Genomic DNA, 20,079 nt, shown 5'->3' on the forward strand with positions numbered 1-20,079 from the left:
GCAAATGATAGTGATTGTATCCCTTCCCCGGCTCCCTCTCCTAGACCAGGAGGTGATGCTTGAGGCGGTCTCTCATAAGAGGCTTCATCTCGCTGCAACAGAAGACAGCACTGAACCGACCATGACCAGTGTGAACACTGGGGCGAGATCTGAACCAGCGGGTTACCATGGGCGATCTCCACAGTGTCACTCATCCCCTGGGCTGGTGGAGGGGGGGGGGGGGGTTTCCTAATGACAGACTGTTGTAACCCTGACTGTGACAAACACATATCGTGTGACATCTTGAGTGTTATCTCCTGGGCCAGCTGCATGTACCAGTGACACCGTAGAACTGCTTGAACTGAAATTCTCCTATGCTCAGACATCTGACACTGAGTAGTATACAAAATGGGAAACACTGGAAATGCAAGTTTAAAAAAATAAAAATAAAAATGTAATGGGAATATACATGCAGTGACCACTTTATTAGGTATTTATTACACTTATTTAATTTAGACTTATCTTCTGCTGCAGTAGCCCATCCACTGTCATGTGTGTTAGAGAGGCTCTTCTGTATACCACTGTTATAATGTTAAAGTGTGGTTATACGAAGTTACTCCTGCCTTAGTCACCTTAAACCAGTCTGGTCATTCTCCTCTGACCTTTTTGTTTTTCGCACCATTCTCTGTCAACTCTAGAAACTGTTGGATGTGAAAATCCCAGGCGATGAGCGGTTTCTGAGATACTCAAACCAACTCATCTGGCACCAACAATGAATCCACAGACAAAGTCACATAGATCACATTTCTTCTCCTCATTCTGATGTTTGGTCTGAACAACAACAGAACCTCTTGACCATGTCCTACATGCTTTCATGCATTGAGTTGCTGCCATATGATTGGCTGATAAGATATTCATATTAATGTGTACACAGGTCTACAACAAGCGATAACTGAGTGTAGTATACTGTCTAATGTATTATAGTTTCTTAAAGGTGGCCTTTTCTTGCTCACAGTTATAAAAACTCCCTCCACACAGTTGCCCATTAAACGCTGGTCTGCCTATCAGGTGTTGTGCAGGGCTGGGATGAGTCTTACCTTCCACAGATGCAGGTGTAGGAGGTGTGTCGCATGCCCCCGCGTGTGTAGCAGTAGTGTCGGAACAGACTGGAACAGAGAACATTGCACCTTCACTGACGGCTGACAGGCATGTCTGTACAACGGCTTAGTGCGAATGTAAGGTCTGTTATTGGACAAAGATGTAACGGTGATCTTTCTCCCGCAGCCCAACAGCAAAGGAAATCAATGGTTTCGGTGGAGAGACTAATCTCCAAAAACTACAAGAACCCCTCTTTAACACGGCTACGATCGTGATTTACATTGCATTTGTGTAATGTGAGAAACCGGTTCATTAGGTGTCTGAAATTGAAGCATTAAACATCAATTACGTGTGGAGGCCAGCATTCCTATTTCTTGTGAAGGAAAGATTTTCAGCCGCTGAGCTCTTCAATCACCTCACTGTGAATTTATATGGTGTGAGAGAAATAGGGGTCATGAAGAGTGGCGATATATATTGCAGGGCTTATTGAATGATTCTTCATGGGCGCAGAAGTTATTCATGTCACAGGCCATATCTCTCAATTACGCACCAGTCCTCTGCTGTTCGAGCCACATACATCCCACAGCATTTCACACAAATGAATGAAAAGAGTGAAGCCATTGTTATGTGACTTAAAGCATAATTCCAAGGCCAGTAAAAATCACTTTATGCCATATAGCAAGTTTCACCACACTATTACGTTTTACTGCTTTCCTTTCAATCGGGGCATTTTCGCATTTCCAAACTACTACATTTGAGAATTTATCTTATTTAATCTTTTACATCTTAAGGAAGGGATTGACAGCAGGATTTGACACCGTACAGTACCTGAAATTAAGCAGATCTGTTGATTTATTTACTCACAAGGCAAGTTGCATATTCACGAACACCCAACATTCCGCCGTTTATATAATTTGTTTTGAGGTCACTGCGATGAGTACAAGAAGGCCCATTCCCAGGGAATGTCTTCTTGCTCTGGCACTGTTTCGAGCCACTTCCAGAAGCTTCTGACCCAGCCTCCCAGAACCCTTCAATCAATCTTGAGCTTTGGCTGTTGAATTGATCCATCGCCTGTTGTAAATCGGGGGACTGCTTTGTGCTGTGGCCCAAGGTGAGAATGTGTCTCTTTGTTCTCAAAAATAAATGGCCATTGATTTCAAATTCCATGCTTTATCTAGTCTGTATCTACGAGCCTTTGTTCGGCCAGCCCACAAGATGCAGATCTTTCCTTTTCTTGCCTTAAAACAAAGGGGTACATTTTGCTTGGGCACTCTCCTCCTGGGTACATCTTGTGTCAAATATTCAAAGCAGTTTACAGGTAATACTTAATGACAAAGCCATAAAGAGGTGTCTCTCGTAAAAATCATAACTGGCTATAGAGGGAGTTGTACCCATAAAATAAAGAGGCATCTTGGCCACAGATACATCCTCCATCGCACGCAAAGAAATTCAGAACCAATCTTATAAGTGCTCACAAAGCCAAAGATTCAACACCATCATAAAATGTTCGGAAATGAGTGTCTCAAATTAACATTTGAGCACAATGCAGAAAATCGTGTTGTGCCAAGAATACCTATAGCAGTGGCCTGTAGGTATTCTTGGCACACCTGGTCCTCGAGTGTGTGTGGGTGTGTGCTGGCTTCCGTTGTTACTAGCACTTACTGTAATTGATCAATGAAAGCGGAGTAACAACGAAGTTGATTAGACCGTTAACTCAGCTCACCTGGTTTCTTGGGTCTGAATTGGTTGCTGCTATTAAGGCAAAAACTAAAACCAGCTCTCCAGGACCAGGAGTGACGATCAATGACTGACCTACAGTATATTCAACAATGAACCTATATTTGAAGTCAATGGAGTAGCTTAAGCCTCTACTCTTAGATTCTTTGGAGTGGAGTTTCTGTAGGGCTATTCAAACACTGAAATGTATAAAAAATGTTGTATTGCTACATGGTAAAAATGTGTAAATGTATAAAAAAAACTCTTTATAAAAGCGTCGTATATGTGAATTGCTTGATGAAAGAGAGAAAATAAAACATTAATCAGAAAAATAACAAAAAAAGGGTTGAAAAGGTGTCCAAACTTTTGACTGGTTCTGTAAATACCAAAAACCGATGATAACCATAGTACACTCAGGTACAGCTGGAATACGGTTAATACTAACACAGTATAAGTCTCTGTGGAAGAGCATGCTTCATCGAAACTAAAAGCAAAACCTCTCTGTCATCTCTGGAGCAGGGCCCTCGTAACAAATGTGTGCTCAACTAAGCGCATATTCAGGGTGATTACTTTTCCCCCGAATCTCGAGGTTGACATAAACTTCAGCAAAGCGACACGCATGAAACTCCAGGACCAGGCCGCGTAAGCCCTTCAGGCGTAGAAGTGCGTCACTTCGATCGCGGGGGAGAATTCGCCGAGAAGTGAGCCACCCGCAAGTGAAGAGGTAATGGAGACCGAGATCACAGCTCCGAGAGCCAGCGAGAGAGTTTAACTCGGCAAAGTGGCACAGTTAATTAGCGAGGATGGGGGGGAGGTGAGCCAGCCAAGTTCTGATTATTTATACTTCTCAGCCCGCGAGATGAAAGTTTATATTTAAAAACACAAGCCAGTATCTCCCATTCCCCATGTGGGAGAAAGTGTATTCTTCTGTGCTGTTGCTTACGGACAGAAAGGTCTCTTTCACAAATACATTCCAATATCATATCAACTAGTATTAAATCGTGAACATAATATATTCTGACATTCTTATCAAATTTTTATCTTTTAGCCGCACACAGTGATTTAAATTTTTTATGGCACGGGAATGGAATTCTGTGTTCACGTTCCCTCTGCTCCTTACTCAAATGTCCGCCACACTCCGATTTCTACACACCAAGCTATAAGACATTCCGACAACCTACTAACAAGATGAAATAATCAGGATCAAGTTAATACTAATGCATTACGCTATTTGATGCTCTGTGTGTGCATACAGTATCAAACACAATGATGCCAGGTTTCCGTCAGCTTCTCAGTTGTTTGCTGGATGCATAATAATCAATGGCAGCCATGAACATTATCGCTCCCTGTTGCTTCCATCCCAGAATATTATATGGGCAATTGCATGGTAGCAGATGTTACAACTGCCAGACATTTGAGTGAAACATTTCTATAGAGCTACATAATAGAGTCTGCTACCCTGAAAATAGCCCTGTCAGTCTCTTACATAGCTCATTCTTCTCCAGACTGGCGAAACATAAGTGCATGCACGTTATTAATGTGAGCAACAGTATCAAACCTGGATACCTACATTTCTAGACCAGTACAAATGCTGGGTATATATACATTAGGCGGGAGTGCTAGAGGGCTAGAGGGATGGGAGGGACTCCAAGATGCTGTCTCTGAAGTTGGTTGGTTTTCAGTCTATGTTTGAAGATGGCTGACAATTGTGCATAGGCTGATGAAGGTATGGTAGAGAAGGTATGATATGAGCCTGTTTGGAGAGACTATAGACCGGTTGTGCAGCTGCAGTCTGTATTACTGTAGCTGCATGGGTTTAATGGCATTAGTTTGCAGGCCAGACGGGAATTGTAGGAGTGTTCAGGAGTGAGAGTGTCAGGGGTTGGACAAGGAGAAGTGTAGAATAAGTGATAGGGAAGGGGTGGATTCCGCACCCAACTCACTGACACTACATGGAAAGAGAAGGTAATATTACAGAGAAATATTAGGCAAAATACCAAAACCGGTTTCCTTCCGAATACTTAAATTCTCATACTTCCCTCTTGTGCCTTGGTAGCCATCATCATGTTGTAAGATTAGGTATCGACTACCACTATTGGTTGCGACCATGAGTTAATTGCCTAAACGTGTAAGTAAGTTTCTCTGGATAAGAGTATGCTGAATGTAAATGCAAATATAGGATTACTCCAGACTTCTTGCATACGAGAGTTCTGAGCAAGCTTCTCCTGTAGCATTTACACTGAGGGAGCAGTCTTGCAGTGGAGATGTCTCGGAGGTAATATAGAGCACCTCGGTCTGAGCCAGGTTGGGCTTAAGATAGTCTGCCATCCAGCACAAGCTTTCTCTCAGGCAAGCACCCGAGTTGTCAGATGGAGGGGAAGCGAGGAAAAGCGGAATATTATCAGAATATAGACGTATGAGAGACCGTGGGAGGAGATGACAGGCTCCAGAGCTTGCATGTAAAGGGAAAAGAGGATTTTACACCAGACTACACCAGGAGCGGACACATCGCTGATGGTGCGCCGCGTTTGCACCCATGCCCGTGGATTACATGTTTGACAGCAGCTACGGTCAGGCACGGAGTGTGGCTAGGCTGCTATAAAAGCGTTAATCCACTAGCAATTTAGGTAGTCGGTACATTCAGGGGTAGGAAAAGGCGAGCATTGCTGGGCTGAATGGCCTGTTCTCGCAATTACATGTCATGTCATGTCATGTCAAGGAACGCGGCAGAGTCCGCTCCTGGTGTTAATCAGGCCTAGGGAACCCCTGTAGGACGGTCAGTCCGGACAGTTAAACAAAAGCTGAAATTGAAAAGCTTTATCGCCATGAATGGAATTTTTGTGTTGCACACAATGAGCAATACAATAAACATATAACAATATAATCAGACAATAATCACAAATAAGTCCCTCCATCCATTATCTTAACCCGCTTATCCTGAACAGGGTCGCAGGGGGGGCAGGGGCCTATCCCAGCATACATTGGGCGAAAGGCAGGAATACACCCTGGACAGGTCGGCAGTCCATCGCAGGGCACACACACCATTCACTCACACACTCATACCGATGGGCAATTTAGACTCTCCAATCAGCCTAAAGTGCATGTCTTTGGACTGTGGGAGGAAACCGGAGTACCCAGAGGAAACCTACACAAACACAGGGAGAACATACAAACTCCACACAGAGAGGCTCCGGCCAACCGGGATTCGAACCCAGGACCTCCTTGCTGTGAGGCTACCCACTGCACCATCCATGCCGCCCAATCACAAACAAGTAATACATGAAAACATACAAGGGGGGGGGGAAAGATACAAACTGAAAGCACTCAAAGGTAGAACCAGCAGTCACATTAGGGACATTGCACTAAGAGACATGACACTCTGAGGAACGAAGGAGGTAAGTGCTCGTTTTGCTTTTGTCAGTGGCATCTTATATTTTGGTCCAGTCTGTAATGATGTGGGATTAGAGCACAAGAATGATTTACAAATGCATTAATTAAGCATGAATTAAGCCAATTCTTCCCTTTAGACTGATCGTGATTGGCCTAACCCTATTTTCATTCATGGTCTTTGTTTAAAGGAGTAACATGCTGGTTGGTCACACTTTCTAGCTTTTCATATGCAATTTGCACAAGAGGGCATTGGAGAAACACGATTAAAGTATTAAATATGTCTGTTCTTTAGTTTTGGAGCAGTAAGCTTTTTAAATGTATAGTCCTTACACAAATTATTTCCTTTTACTTTAATTAGACTGCCTTTTAAGAACTGTTAAGAGTATTTCTGGTTATATCCATTCAGCTAGCTTGCTAGTTTGCTTTCATATGGTGATGTTATTGATAACATCACCAAGCTAGCAAGCTAGCTAGCAAAAAATGATCATTGGATAAGTCAGCATCCTTACCTTAGCTATCGATAGTTGATATACTAAGTTAGCTAGCTTGTGAAAATTCAACAAACAACAATGTGTGTAAAGTGGGAGCACGGTCTGTCAATCATAGCTACTTGACGACACCCAGACAGTTTGGGTGAAATTTTATAGTGGAAAATTTTGGCTTATAAAAATACGTGTTAAAATACATTTTAATGACTGAATAGTAAAAAAAAATTATGCACATCGTTGCCTAAAGACAACTGCCAAGTGTCACATTCAACCACCATATTACTCCTTTAAGTGTGCCAATGATCTGACTAATCCAAAAAAGAAGCTCCACTCTGTTAACATTAGCTTTCAGCACAACCTGAAATAAAGGCCAGATTATACACAAATAGTGGTCTGAACATGCTCATTTCTTAACAATAAGAAAGTAGAAATTGCAATGTCATTTTCCTCTGTACAACAACAATATCTCTGCAAACTGCAACTTTCCTTCTTTGAAGAAAAGTTAGATGTGTGCCAAATAATTGGACGTCAGAAAATGCACATTTCCAGCTTCATTTTTTAAGAATGAGCAGGAATATACAGAATCATGAGTAACACCTCAGTTTGAATGCCCACGGGCTTTACCAAGTCCATGGATTGGATGATTATTCTCCTTAGCAATCTATAGACTGACAGGCTTAGGACATGGATCATCAAAGGCAGGAATATGACCATTCCCTGAGTGCACACACTGGAATACTGCTCCGGACATTAAACAGAATGATGATGAGTTTACTGAAGTACACTGACAGCAGTGAAGCGAAATATAGGCAAACTACGTAGCATTGAAGCCTGGTTCAATGTATGTGTTTAACGGTTTAAGCACATAGCTATATGCTGAATCCGAAGGGATTTCAATTGATAAAAAGTCCTGTTTTCAGTTTTTTAGATGGCCAAGATGGTCTCCCATAACGCTTTCCCTTTGATAGAGACAAAAGGTCCTGAATTAGACAATCCTAATGCCACCGACATCTGTATTAATTTATGGGCGCAAATGATTTGGTACGTCTCATGACTGGGCAGCAGGATAGAAAACGTCGCCTTTGTGCGTTTGGTACACAAATCTGACCATTCACGCATAGCTACAATATTTAAGTAATGAAAAGCTGCATGTCGATCATTTGCTGATGATATGGAGCATGGTAATTTTGTGGTTGCAGCACAATTTAATTACCTTTTAAACACGCTGGGTAGTAGTTAACAGTAATTACAAATTGACTCAGAATTGACTCATCAAGTAGAATATTGCAATATTCTCATCAAGTAGAAATGCAGCTGTTCTGTTCTGTACTTTCACAGTGCATGGGGGCAGGGGCCATTGCGGTGTGCTGTTGCTGCAGGCTGGAATCATACTATAGGAGAGTAGTAAGATATTGATGTGTGCAACAGTTTGTGTTTAAAATTTACTACCTAGAACCAAGTGGAAAAAGCCGAAGGAAAGAAAATGCACATATCTTAAAATCTACACTTACAAGGGCTAAGCAGAGATAAAGGAGGCGGGGTGTGGATTTGTAATGCCCAGTACCTAATGCTTTCCAATCCTGCTTAAATGCATTCATCCTGGAGTTTAACCAATACCATCAATGCTCAGTGTACCCACCGGGCACCTGGTCTGTCTGCATCGATACCAACTGTCAGTTCCGATCAGTCATGGAGGGGGCGAGCGGGAGGAGGAAATGGATTTTCCACACAAGGCCAAAGAACCTTACTCTCCATTTTATTAATGCCCCTTGGGAACCTGCGTGCCATGCGCACTCGGAAGGCCAGGTGTGGGCAGCTCCAGTGACCCGGACAGGAGAGAAATCCTGCGAGTAAATAACATGGAAAATTCCAGAGGCTAGGCTGCATTTTACCGCCAGTCTAACTAGTGTTGCACAGCAACTGATTAATGGTCTAACCTTCTCTGCCATTGTTTTTCCCTCCACTGACTTTCGCACAGTGGTCTACGTGCCCATGTATATTAAGGTGTGGGTAAAATGTTGCACTGCTCAATACGGCGGATTCTTGGACAGACCAGGTTCATAATGAGGGCGGATTTCAGTAGACAGAGCCTCATTAAAAAAGGAAATGCAGGCTGATGCCCCCCCCCCCTCCTCTTCAAACATGATCACTTTGAAAAGGCAGCATTCTTGCTCTATAACTGACTGCAGAAATGATACCTTAAAGCAAATACAACCCAAAAGCAAGCAAACACATCAGACAGTTTCCTCCTACAGATGTGTGGCAAATGAGTCTCTGCTTTGTGTCTGACCACTAACTAAGATGAAGAGGAAAACTTTTATTTTGGCAAATAATGACAGTTTTTCAAACACATCAAATGTAATTGTTGGCCAAATTTCACAGATGAATAAACAAACTAAGATATGCAGTACAAACTTTTTATAGTATAAATTTTATTTTATCCTCAGAAAAATGACCTTTAATAAAATTGGACATCATCTTAACATATTTCTGATTGTAGCTTGAAATGATTTTTATTTTCTGTGAATGTGAAAGAAGAGGGATCCCATAGATGGTGTTCACATGAACGGATTATGCCAGCAGAATGCAAATGCAGGTTAGTGTGTGTGTAGCCACCCCCCGACATTCCCCCCACGTGCACTGCCCAGTGCGCACCTCGCAGTGTATCCGCTGACACACAGTAGCTACCCTGCATGCCCCGTCCAATGCATAACAACGAGGCGTAGAGGAAAAACGCAACACCAGCACTGTTTCTAATACAAATGACCAATCCCGAGGGACACAAATGCATGCATACCAGGACTTTCCAAGTGCACGGAAACTGGAAATGAAGAGCTTGTAGCTCCTTATAATGGCTCCTGGTACACTGTGCATTACAATGAATGTGTCAGCATTTGAGAAAAAAAAACAATACACATGCTTTTCCTCACCACAGCGGTTAATGTAGGCACCAAAGTTAACAAATCAAAGCTTTTCATTCAAAAGGTTTTTCAACCACCATTTTGGAGGTTATGAATTTGCTTGTCCAACCGGTAATGGGTTTCAGTGTAGTGACACACCACAATCAGAATAACATCGTATCACCCATGCGGGGAGTGTTAGGGTTGGCTGGGCTGGCCCTGTATCATACAAATTCAGATCCTCAGGTCAACTGGGCTCCTGCAGTCCTGCATTCAACGCAATCCCTCCACAGCTTAACCTGAGGACTATGGAGAGAAAAGAAGTGGATGGCAGAACACACTTTGGAGATGACCATCTGTGCGCTTATTAAAACATTTATCTCGCTTGCAAATTAGGTTTTCAATGTTCTCTGCAACTTTGGGACGTTATGTTTCTGATATGCAGAGAAATTAAATTTTGTGGTTAATGTAAACTAATGCAGAACTGCACTAATGTACATGCAGTGGTTGTATGTGGTTAATGTAAACTAATGCAGAACGGTACTAATGTACATGCAGTGGTTGCATGTGGTTAATGTAAACTAATGCAGAACGGCACTAATGTACATGCAGTGGCTGTGTCTCAAACTTCAGTATTTATATTCTGTAGCCACTGACTCCACATTCACATTATTGTATGCTACACGGCTTTCAGGCGTGAAGCTTCCACTTCCAATTGGAACTCAATTCCTGTCGACAAGGACACTGAAAGTTGTATGAGGACACAGCATTCAAAGTAAAAATACAAATTGTCTTTGGAGATGCAGTTGCACAACTGACCAATGCCGTAACACAAAATGACCTTGGGAGGTACATTCAAGCCAGAATGTAAATCCTACAAGTTCACGGTCTCCTGTCTAATACTGTGCTTAAACTCATATGTACTTTAAAACGGATGAATAGATGATGGGTGGAGAAAGAGATTATGACAGGGACTGCAATCTCAGTGGCTGAAATCCTGGTGAAAGCCTCCGTTTCTGACAGGTTAAAGCAGCAGCATCAATTACATTACATTACTTGGCATTTAGCAGACGCTCTTATCCAGAGCGACGTACAACAAAGTGCAAATCAAACACAAGAACAAGTGCAAAAGTGGACCCAAGAGGACAGTACAGTTCCGAGTCCTTGTGTAAACATACAGAAATTCAGAACCCTTGAAGAGTACAATCAACTTTCAAACTAGCATACCACAGTTGGCAGCTAGAATACAACAATACAACAGCCAATAAAAACAACAATACCTATACAAGTACAAATATCTATACATAAGTGCCATTACGGTCTAAGGCAAATCACGGTGATTGTGAGTTGGGCGAGGGAAAGGTGTAGCCTGAAGAGATGGGTCTTCAGTCTGCGCTTGAAGGAGGTCAGAGACTCTGCCGTTCTGACATCCACCGGGAGGTCATTCCACCACCGTGGGACCAGAACAGACAGCAGTCGTGAGTGTGAAGTGCAGGTGTGGCGAGGGGGAGGCGCCAGACAGCACAAAGTGGCAGAACGGAGGGGTCTTGTTGGTGTATAGGTCTTGATAAGGGATTGAATGTATACAGGGGCTGATCCTTTAACTGCCTGGTATGCGAGCACCAAAGTTTTAAATTTGATGCGAGTCATAACAGGCAGCCAGTGGAGGTTGCTGAGCAGGGGGGTGACATGTGAATGTCTGGGAACATTGAATACCAGACGGGCTGCAGCATTCTGGATGAGTTGTAGGGGTCTGATGGCAGATGCTGGAAGGCCAGCCAGCAGAGAATTGCAATAGTCCAGGCGGGACAGGACCATTGCTTGAACAAGGAGCTGAGAGGAGTAGGTGGTGAGAAAGGGTCGGATTCTCCGGATGTTGTACAGGAAGAACCTGCACGCCCGGGTCACTGTATGTGATGTTCTTGGAGAAGGATAGCCTGTTGTCCATCACCACTCCAAGGTTTCTTGCACTAGGGGATGAGGTCACTGTCACAATGATCCAGGAAAGCCGTTTATTACAGAAAGGATATTGTGGGAAGATTCTTACAATTGTTCACATTTCATCTGGGTTTATCCTTACCTGTTCTGTAAAAATGGATTTGCGTTTTCAATCGAACAAGCCTCGTAACTAAATAGTTTTGATTTCATAAAAAAATAATAAGAATAAAGGTAGAGGTCAACAGTGGTGACAGCATCAACAAGGCCTAATTCCAAATTAATTGCTACCTCTGTAAAGCCCTTCTGAGGTGACAGGAATCAAATCCATGTGACCCGAGCAATTACTTTTCAAATATTTGTAGACTTGGCTTATGCACCCCAAGTTAATCAAGAGATACATGATATAATCTTACAGTAGAGGATACAGAGGTCTTTTTTTTTTTAAATTACATTTGTAACTCCATTTTAATGTTGTGATGTAATCCTGGCTTTGATTAAATCAACACAAGTGTGATTATACCTTACAAATAAGCAAAAGTTTATCTTCACAAACTATAAATTAATTTTTTTTTGACATAAAATAAAATAAATAAATAAAAACTTGGTTTTCCAACTGTGCTGTTTTTGTATTTTTAATCTATATCTCAATAATGACTTCATGTCAAATTCTGCATTGTGAAACTGCCTCTTTTGGGTGCTGCATTAGTGTAATAATGGTCAAGGCCAAGGCTGAAGGTAAGTTTGGGATTAATGAAGTATGAGGCGATCTAACCATGGTGGGGTAAAAGCATGCCAGTGTGACGGTGCTGTCGCTAGGCAGAACACAGAGCCTGGCCTCCAGGAGATCACACACGCGGCCGGCCTTCAAAGCCCCACCGGGGGGCGGAAAGCATGTCCAGGCCTCCGACCCTCAACAAGGCCCCCCAGTGGTCCAGTCCAGGCCTGGCCAATCCCGGCCCCTCTCATCTTTTCTGTCCAATCAGAAAAACAGTTGCCTCTGGAGATGACTCTAATTACACACCTAGCAGAGAGGACACCCTGGTGGCATTTCAAGAAGTGTCTAGAGACTCCAATTACCCACAAATGTGTACTTTTAGAATAATGTATTTTAGAGGCCACCTTTACATGATGTGGTGTTGAGGAAAAACTTTAATGAAATTGATAGAACAGAAATTAAGAGATTTCACAGTGGACAAAGATACACAACGTCACTCCTCATTCAGCAATGAAAGTAGGAAAATAATAAATGAAACTGGCTGGTATAAGAGGTCAGCTTTTCCTTGGTAACATATAGCTGTTTCCAGGTGAGGTAACCTGAATATAGAAATGCTAGTCCTGACATCAAGCAAAAGGATGCATCCATAACTTGTAAGGGAACATCTTGCAGCCAGGAAGAAATGGCTAAAAAAAGGATTTTCCGTGGTGTTTCTGTGAATTAATTTGCAACTTTGCAGTGCGGCACCGTAGTTAGAGGAAAGAAAGAGAGGGTGGTGGCAGAAGGTGCTAGTTTCACTTTGTTCCGGAGGTAATTCTTATTTTTTTGGACTAACTCATTTCACCATGTCCTGCTCCCTTCCCCCTGTTGAAATCCATGTAGTTTGAGGTGATGTTGGATCTGTTAACACAGAGCAAACAGATGTCCTGTTGGGGGGGAAAAACGGTTTGTGAAGACCTTCAGAGATAAAATGTATAGATGAGATGGTGGGCAGACAATGGTGTTAGCTTTGGTAATGATGGGGAGGCCATACCTAACATGGGTGGCTTTTTCAATCTTGTAGTCAAGGCTACATGGGAAAGGTAGTCACTGGGTGCTACTGGTGACAGACATATGCAAGGAGGAAGAAAGTTGCATTCTAAATTAAGCGGACAGTGGAGGTGAAATAAATAACTGAGAGGAAACATCAAAGAGTAAAAGCAAACTGAAGAGAAATGGGGACCTCAGATATCCCAGTAGGCCCGTCATTGATCAACCATTGATTGATTTAAAATGCCTGTGAGCAGAAGAAAATCTAGCACAGTTGGCTCACTGCAACGCTACTGACCTGTCAGTCTGTGGTGTGTACATGGTGAAACCTTTTGTAAAATCCCTCTCGTTTGGGTTAGCAGGGGACTTTAACGTTCAAAACCACTTTCTGCAGCAGTAACTGGAACCTGCTTTATTCAAGTCTTATAAACACCCAAAACTCCTGTTATTCGAGAGGGCATCATTAGCGGCTAAGACTATTTTCTAATCAATACACTCTCCCTACAAACGTATTCCCTAAGGCGGGGGTTTGGATGTTGTGCATTACATTTGTTAAGAGCTTTGCTTCCAGTAGGGCAGGCGAATTGCCATGCAAGAATCCCCTCATTAGTTTGCTCTTTATTTCAGGAGGTAAAGGAAGATTGTGCACCAGCGACCTTATGACAAGATATCGTACACGTTTCTGAATATGCAAATATCACATGGCACACTGCAGTCTGCAGCCCACTGCGCTGGAAAAGGATCTCAGCAATGCTACTGTAGATGGATGAAAGTGCTTTCAAGGTGTGCTGTGTGCACAGTTGTGATTATAACCACGGTCCTTCCCACTAAGAAGCGTCAGTGCCGCAGGTCTGCTGATCAGCCTCTACGGAGCTTTTCAGTAATAAACACAAGCAGCAAGAACACGCCAAAATGGAGTTGTTTAACAAAGAGCTCTGGGATTCCAGATCCGAAATGCACAGAAACCCGCATGGCAGGAACGCTCTTTGAAGATGCAACATTAATTTAAGTACATCAAAGTCTTCTTGAAGGCACGATGGCCATTCTGGAACCCACTCATTAATTTCTTCAGAAAAAGGAACTGTTCTGAGCTTTGAAAGTCTCCTTGGCACCTTGAACACTCAGAGAAAAAGCGTTCTGCCAGGCCTTCCTCCCCCTGTAATGCAAGATCACAGAGAACCAAGGCAGATGCATTTCCGAGAAACTTTAACCCCTTAAGTCGCACCTGGCTGGGGTGGGTTTATTTGCCTTTGTTCCCTTTTTCCACGGTGAAAATTTCAATCAATTTGAAAGCATTAAAACTCATTCCAATAGAGGGCCCCACCCGCTTGTGGCCTCCCAAACAATGAGTGGCCCCAATGAACGATTCCACCAGTCACGCGGTGGGCTGTAGCCCAATTCATTGATTGGGATTAAAGATTGCAAGTCCTATCTGTATAAAATATTTTACAATGCCATTGTTTTGGCTAGAACAGCTGCGTATTGTGTAACAGGTGGGGAGACTAGACAAATTTGGGCAGTCCTCAACTTCTATGTCTTTTTGAAGTCTACAACGAGACAAGGGTCCATATTAGTTTCTAATTCCAAAAACCTGCCAACTCAGAGAAACATCAATAGCTCGTCAATTGTTTACTTAGTATCTCTCCAGAAGAATAATCATTGTTGTTGCATACTTGCCTTATCTATGTTTTTCATAGGCTCTCTGGAAAAAGATGAGGCCATCTAAAAGCTTCTCTCACTAGTACTGGTCTCCCAGCATAGGTAATGCCCCCCCTCTATTTGTAAGCAACTACAGTATCATTTCTGATGCCTGAAAAGGTTGATGTTATACAACAAAAAATTTATTTTGCAATGCCTACGTGAAAGCAGACTTGGCATTTGGAGACTTTGGAGGAAATCGCTAGCCGGAGTGAATATTTCTGAGGAGAATAGTGAAAACAGCTTTGATTCCAAATTTTGACATTCTCTAAATATTTGTAATATCATACGTTCCACTTATAAATAAGGAGTTGGCCTGCTTTAGAATAATACATGGCATGTGAAATTATGGAACAGAAATGAGATTATTGTAGCTATTGTTATTTTTTTCCCCAATCTTCCAGACCTCCAGGCAATCTTCCAGACCTGCTGCTGCCAGAGCATCAAAAGACATCACATAATCGCAAAACGCACACGCACACAGACACACACACACAGACACACACACACACACACACACACACACACACACATATTGGAATGGATCACTTGGGATTGACGGATGCCTAATAAAATGCTGCTTTTATATGTAGGCAATTTGCTGCTCACAAACTCAATGATATGGTTTCTCTTTCGTCATATTTAGAATAATTAAAGGCAGTATAATACATGCCAACACAATTGATTGATACAAATATACAATGTGAAAATAAGCTATCGTCTACGCAGAAACGCATAAAACATAATGAAAACATAGCAGGATGAGTCTGCATCTTCACTTAACCTTGAAACATGGACAATGACTGGAGATAATCTCACCCATTCCTCCCCAGCCTTCATCCCCCAGAAGTTAAGCTTGCTTGCTGTCCAATCCAGCACGTAAGGTTCGGAAAGGTTTAAAAGGAGGATCAGGCATCCGATTTACAAAGCAGCTTAACAATAATGATTGAAGCATAAGGCTTTGAAGACATACGCAAGGACACACAAAGCAACCCCGGGCAAAATATTAATCAAAATGTGCTTTCATAACTGCAGTGGCGATGTGGCACAACTAACTCTCAGGGCAAACGCTCAAAATTATTTTCAGAAATGTACCGAACAGCTTCAAAATGAAACAAAACACCCCTTCTCAATCAACTATTAGCTTGATATTCCTTACGAGCGCATGCATTTAACGTCACAATGAAACGCAGGTTTAAAAAGATGTAATTAATAGCGAGCCAGGTAAGTGCAGTCATTCTACATTCAATATCCATTCAATAAATTCAACACGCTGGATAATCCAGAAATGACACCAGCAATTTCCACTTTGGCACAATCTGTATCTGGAGTATGAAAGGACCTAATGAACAGTCTGGCTATGCTCAACAGGGTATCATGCTATTATCACAATTACAGGGCAAACACTGAAGCTGCATGCCAGCGCCCTCTTGTCATTATACAGCAGATTTTCTTTCCCCTCTTTCTCTTATACTTTTTTCTGACAATTCAGGTTTGCCGGATGACTGCGTTGGCATTTTATCCGAGTGGGCATTTGCTTTAACAGATGCCCTTTTCAGAAACCGAGGACCCAAAAGGGAATTAAACAATGCTGGCCATGTCACACAAGGCTGTGGAAGGTCCTGTGGAACTCACTGCTTGGTCACGTGACTCATTTACGGCTAAGGGACTGTGTGCAAGTGGGGAACGAGGGTGTGGCCCGTAGAGCCCTCCCCACGCCCTCTCTGGCACATTCCTCCTCTCCCCCTGCCCAGGACCCCATAAATGAAGTGCCTCAGCACCCCAAAAATCAACCAGAAAAGCCCCTACTCGTTATCTCCTCACAGCCTTCCCGGGCATTTGCTGTGAAGCCCTATCTACCGCTTTGAAGTCGGAACTACTGGCAACGTCTCAAGCCCTTCTGCCATGCAGTGAGTGCCTCTTCATTAAACGTGGGAACCGCTTCTAATTACGGTCGGCATCATCTGCTCGGTGCTGCTGTGAGTTCGGGGGGGAGACAACGTGCACGACCAAACACCAACAGCCAAGAGGATGCAGGGGAGAGGGACCAATAAGCAGAATCTCGGCAATAATTGTAATATTCGGAATTCTAGCCACATATAACACATAACATAACACATAATAGAAATACTCTCTTTATTTTTTAGAAAGAATCACAACCAGGAATTAAATTATGGTACCTTTATGGTACATACCTTCAACCACCTGCTGTGTACAGCCAATAGAGTAATAAAAAGAGTAAAAACAATTAGTGAGCGAGCTAGAATGGCGGAAAACAATCATGGATTATCATGGTGAAAGAAACATGGCAATAAAGTACATAGATTCAATGGAATATTAATATGCTTCATTTGGATGGAAAATATTCAATTTAACCAACCTATCACGCTCCCGGTAAAGGCCGTTTTCCTTTTACTGAGAGAAGCACACAGAAATGAATTGTGGGATGGCTTACAGCCGTGTCTTTCATCCCAGATGTCTCAGTTCCCCTGTCACCTGCACACCCAGATACTCTATGAGGCGTAACCATAACAACGCCTTGCTAAACCGGGAGAATTTCTGTCACAGAGTCGCTTCTGTTCCTTGGAGGACACTACTGCATTGTAACACACTTACAAAGCATTCAATACACTGTCAGAGCTGTCAAAGTGGAGGAGCTCAGGTTTTAAATACACACACGTTATAAAAAATCTGCTTTTACTCCTTGCAATCCATTATATGGGATACATTTATCCTATTTAGCGCAAAAGCTTAAATTATATTTAAAATGAAAATATTGGAGGCTCGTGAGAAAAGGACACATCAATGTTTTGACTATTTCACGGGTTCAACATTTTCAAAAAGTCTAGAAAAAATATCAGGTTCTTGTATCCACTTGTCCCGACAGCTGTGAATGGTATAAAATATATTTTGGATATTGCATAAGGGACAATTGCAAATTTACAACTAATAATAATGGGCACTCATGTTGCCTCATTACTTGTTTTGAGGATCAATGGGGTTCTGGAAACCAGTGAGATCATAATTTTTCACAAGAAAGTCCATTCACATGAGCTGGAGAACAGAACCCAGGAATCACAATCATGACCTACCGGCATCCTGGACCTATGAAATCATGGCCTGGAAATCGATAGGTTTTTTGGAGGAATAGACTAAATAGCATTTGTTTAGTTTAATTCAAATCCATGCACAGCTGCCCAAGTTTTGTTTTTTTATATGATTATCAGAAACAACATAAATGACACCAAAACGGTGTTGTAGCAGTGACATGGAGTCCTGCCATTATAAACACAATGCTGGGTAACTGGAACTTGGCTAATGAGAGGCTGATGCACTGCTTGCACCATCACAGCTCTCACCTTGAGAAGATCTTTCCCAGGATCTAATGGCTCCCAAAGGGACCAACCGCTCTCATCCGTCTCCTCTGCCCCAGACCAGAGAGCGTGCTGGGGCAGGACCCTGTGACAATAAACATCTCCCACACAACAGTCCAGCAACTTCAATCCGGGTCACCATTTCAACATCCACTTTAAATTCAGAGAATGCAGAGGGGAGTCAGTCTCATAAATAGGCAGTCTTATTTTTCAGCTGAAGCAGAGAAAACACAAATAAACATGTTTATTTTTTACTTTGCATTGTAATGTGACTGGGAATAGGAAAACGCACTGTATTGGAATCCTATTACCTTGTTCTGCTCTTTATTTACTCCAAGCACTTCAAGCACGCAATAAATCACTAATGTATGATATGAAAAATATGGATAAAAATGTAAATCTAAAAGTCTATGAGAGAAAGGTAAAGCAGTATTTAAAAAAAATGACTTTAAAAACAACTTTCACAAACTCTTAGATGATTTGCCAAAAAAAGCATGCTAGCTCAGGGTTATTCTTAAATGAAGGACCTCGTGCCACCTGCACTATTACTGAAACATTACAACAGCGACCGTGAAAGCCACCAGCAAACAGAAGCGCAGGTGTTCAACAGAACCCAGTTTACATGATGTCCATCGCTAAAAATGTGTGCTCTGAAAAACGACATCCACGCTCTCGGCTCTACATGTAGATCAAACCAGAAATATTTGGACAGACTAATCTTATCCAGGTCGTTTATCCATGTGCCCAGCTTGGTTACATCTTAGAGCCCAGTACCAAAAGCATGGTTTTTTCCTAAATGATGACACTGATTTGACCTTATAATGGACCTTGATTTACCCTTTCTTCTGGTTAATGCATTCGTGGAAAATATCCATTCAAAAAACTATTTCCAATGGCACAGTTACTCACAAACAACAGACCTCAAAAATCCATCCATCCATCCATCATCACCCGCTTATCCGGAGTCGGGTCGCGGTGGCAGTAGGCAAAGCCGGGTATTCCAGGCATCCCTCTCCCCAGCAACGCATTCTAGCTCCTCCTGGGGGATCCCGAGGCGTTCCCTGGCCAGGAGAGATATATAATCTCTCCAGCGGGCTCTGGGTCTCCCTCGGGGTCTCCGCCCAGTTGGACGAGCCCGGAAAACCTCCAAAGGGAGGCGCCCGGGAGGCATCCTGATCAGATGCCCGAACCACCTCAATTGGCTCCTTTCGACGCGAAGGAGCAGCGGCTCTACTCCGAGCTCCCTCCGGATGTCCAAGCTCCTCACCCTATCTCTAAGGCTGAGCCCGGCCACCCTACGGAGGAAGCTCATTTCGGCCGCTTGTATACGCGATCTCGTTCTTTCGGTCACTACCCAAAGCTCGTGACCATAGGTGAGGGTTGGGATGTAGATTGACCAGTAAATCAAGAGCTTCGCCTTCCGGCTCAGCTCCCTCCCGCATTACTGCTGACGGTGCACCGATCCGCCTGTCGATCACACGCTCCCTTCTACCCTCACTCATGAACAAGACCCCGAGATACTTGAACTCCTTCACTTGGGGCAAAGACTCGTTCCCAACCCGGAGGGAGCAATCCACCGTTTTCTGGCGGAGAACCATGGCCTCGGACTTGGAGGTGCTGACTCTCATCCCGGCCGCTTCACACTTGGCTGCAAACCGCTCCAGTGCGTGCTGAAGGTCACGGTCCGATGAGGCCAGCAGAACCACATAATCCGCAAAAAGCAGAGATGCGATTCTGAGGTCACCAAACCGGAC

At 43.0% G+C, this 20,079-nt stretch overlaps 1 protein-coding gene across 1 annotated transcript in view; it reads right to left on the bottom strand.

Annotated features, from left to right (window-relative positions):
- pepd (peptidase D) overlaps window positions 1-20,079 on the bottom strand; it is a 76,505-nt gene that overhangs the window by 10,348 nt on the left and 46,078 nt on the right. The window contains exon 10 of the mRNA XM_061245278.1: window positions 1,077-1,145. Coding sequence (XP_061101262.1) covers window positions 1,077-1,145 — 69 coding nt within the window. The remainder of the gene's footprint in view (window positions 1-1,076; window positions 1,146-20,079) is intronic.

This window comes from Conger conger, chromosome 6 (genome assembly GCF_963514075.1).
Source record: "Conger conger chromosome 6, fConCon1.1, whole genome shotgun sequence".
Classification (NCBI taxonomy): domain Eukaryota; kingdom Metazoa; phylum Chordata; class Actinopteri; order Anguilliformes; family Congridae; genus Conger; species Conger conger.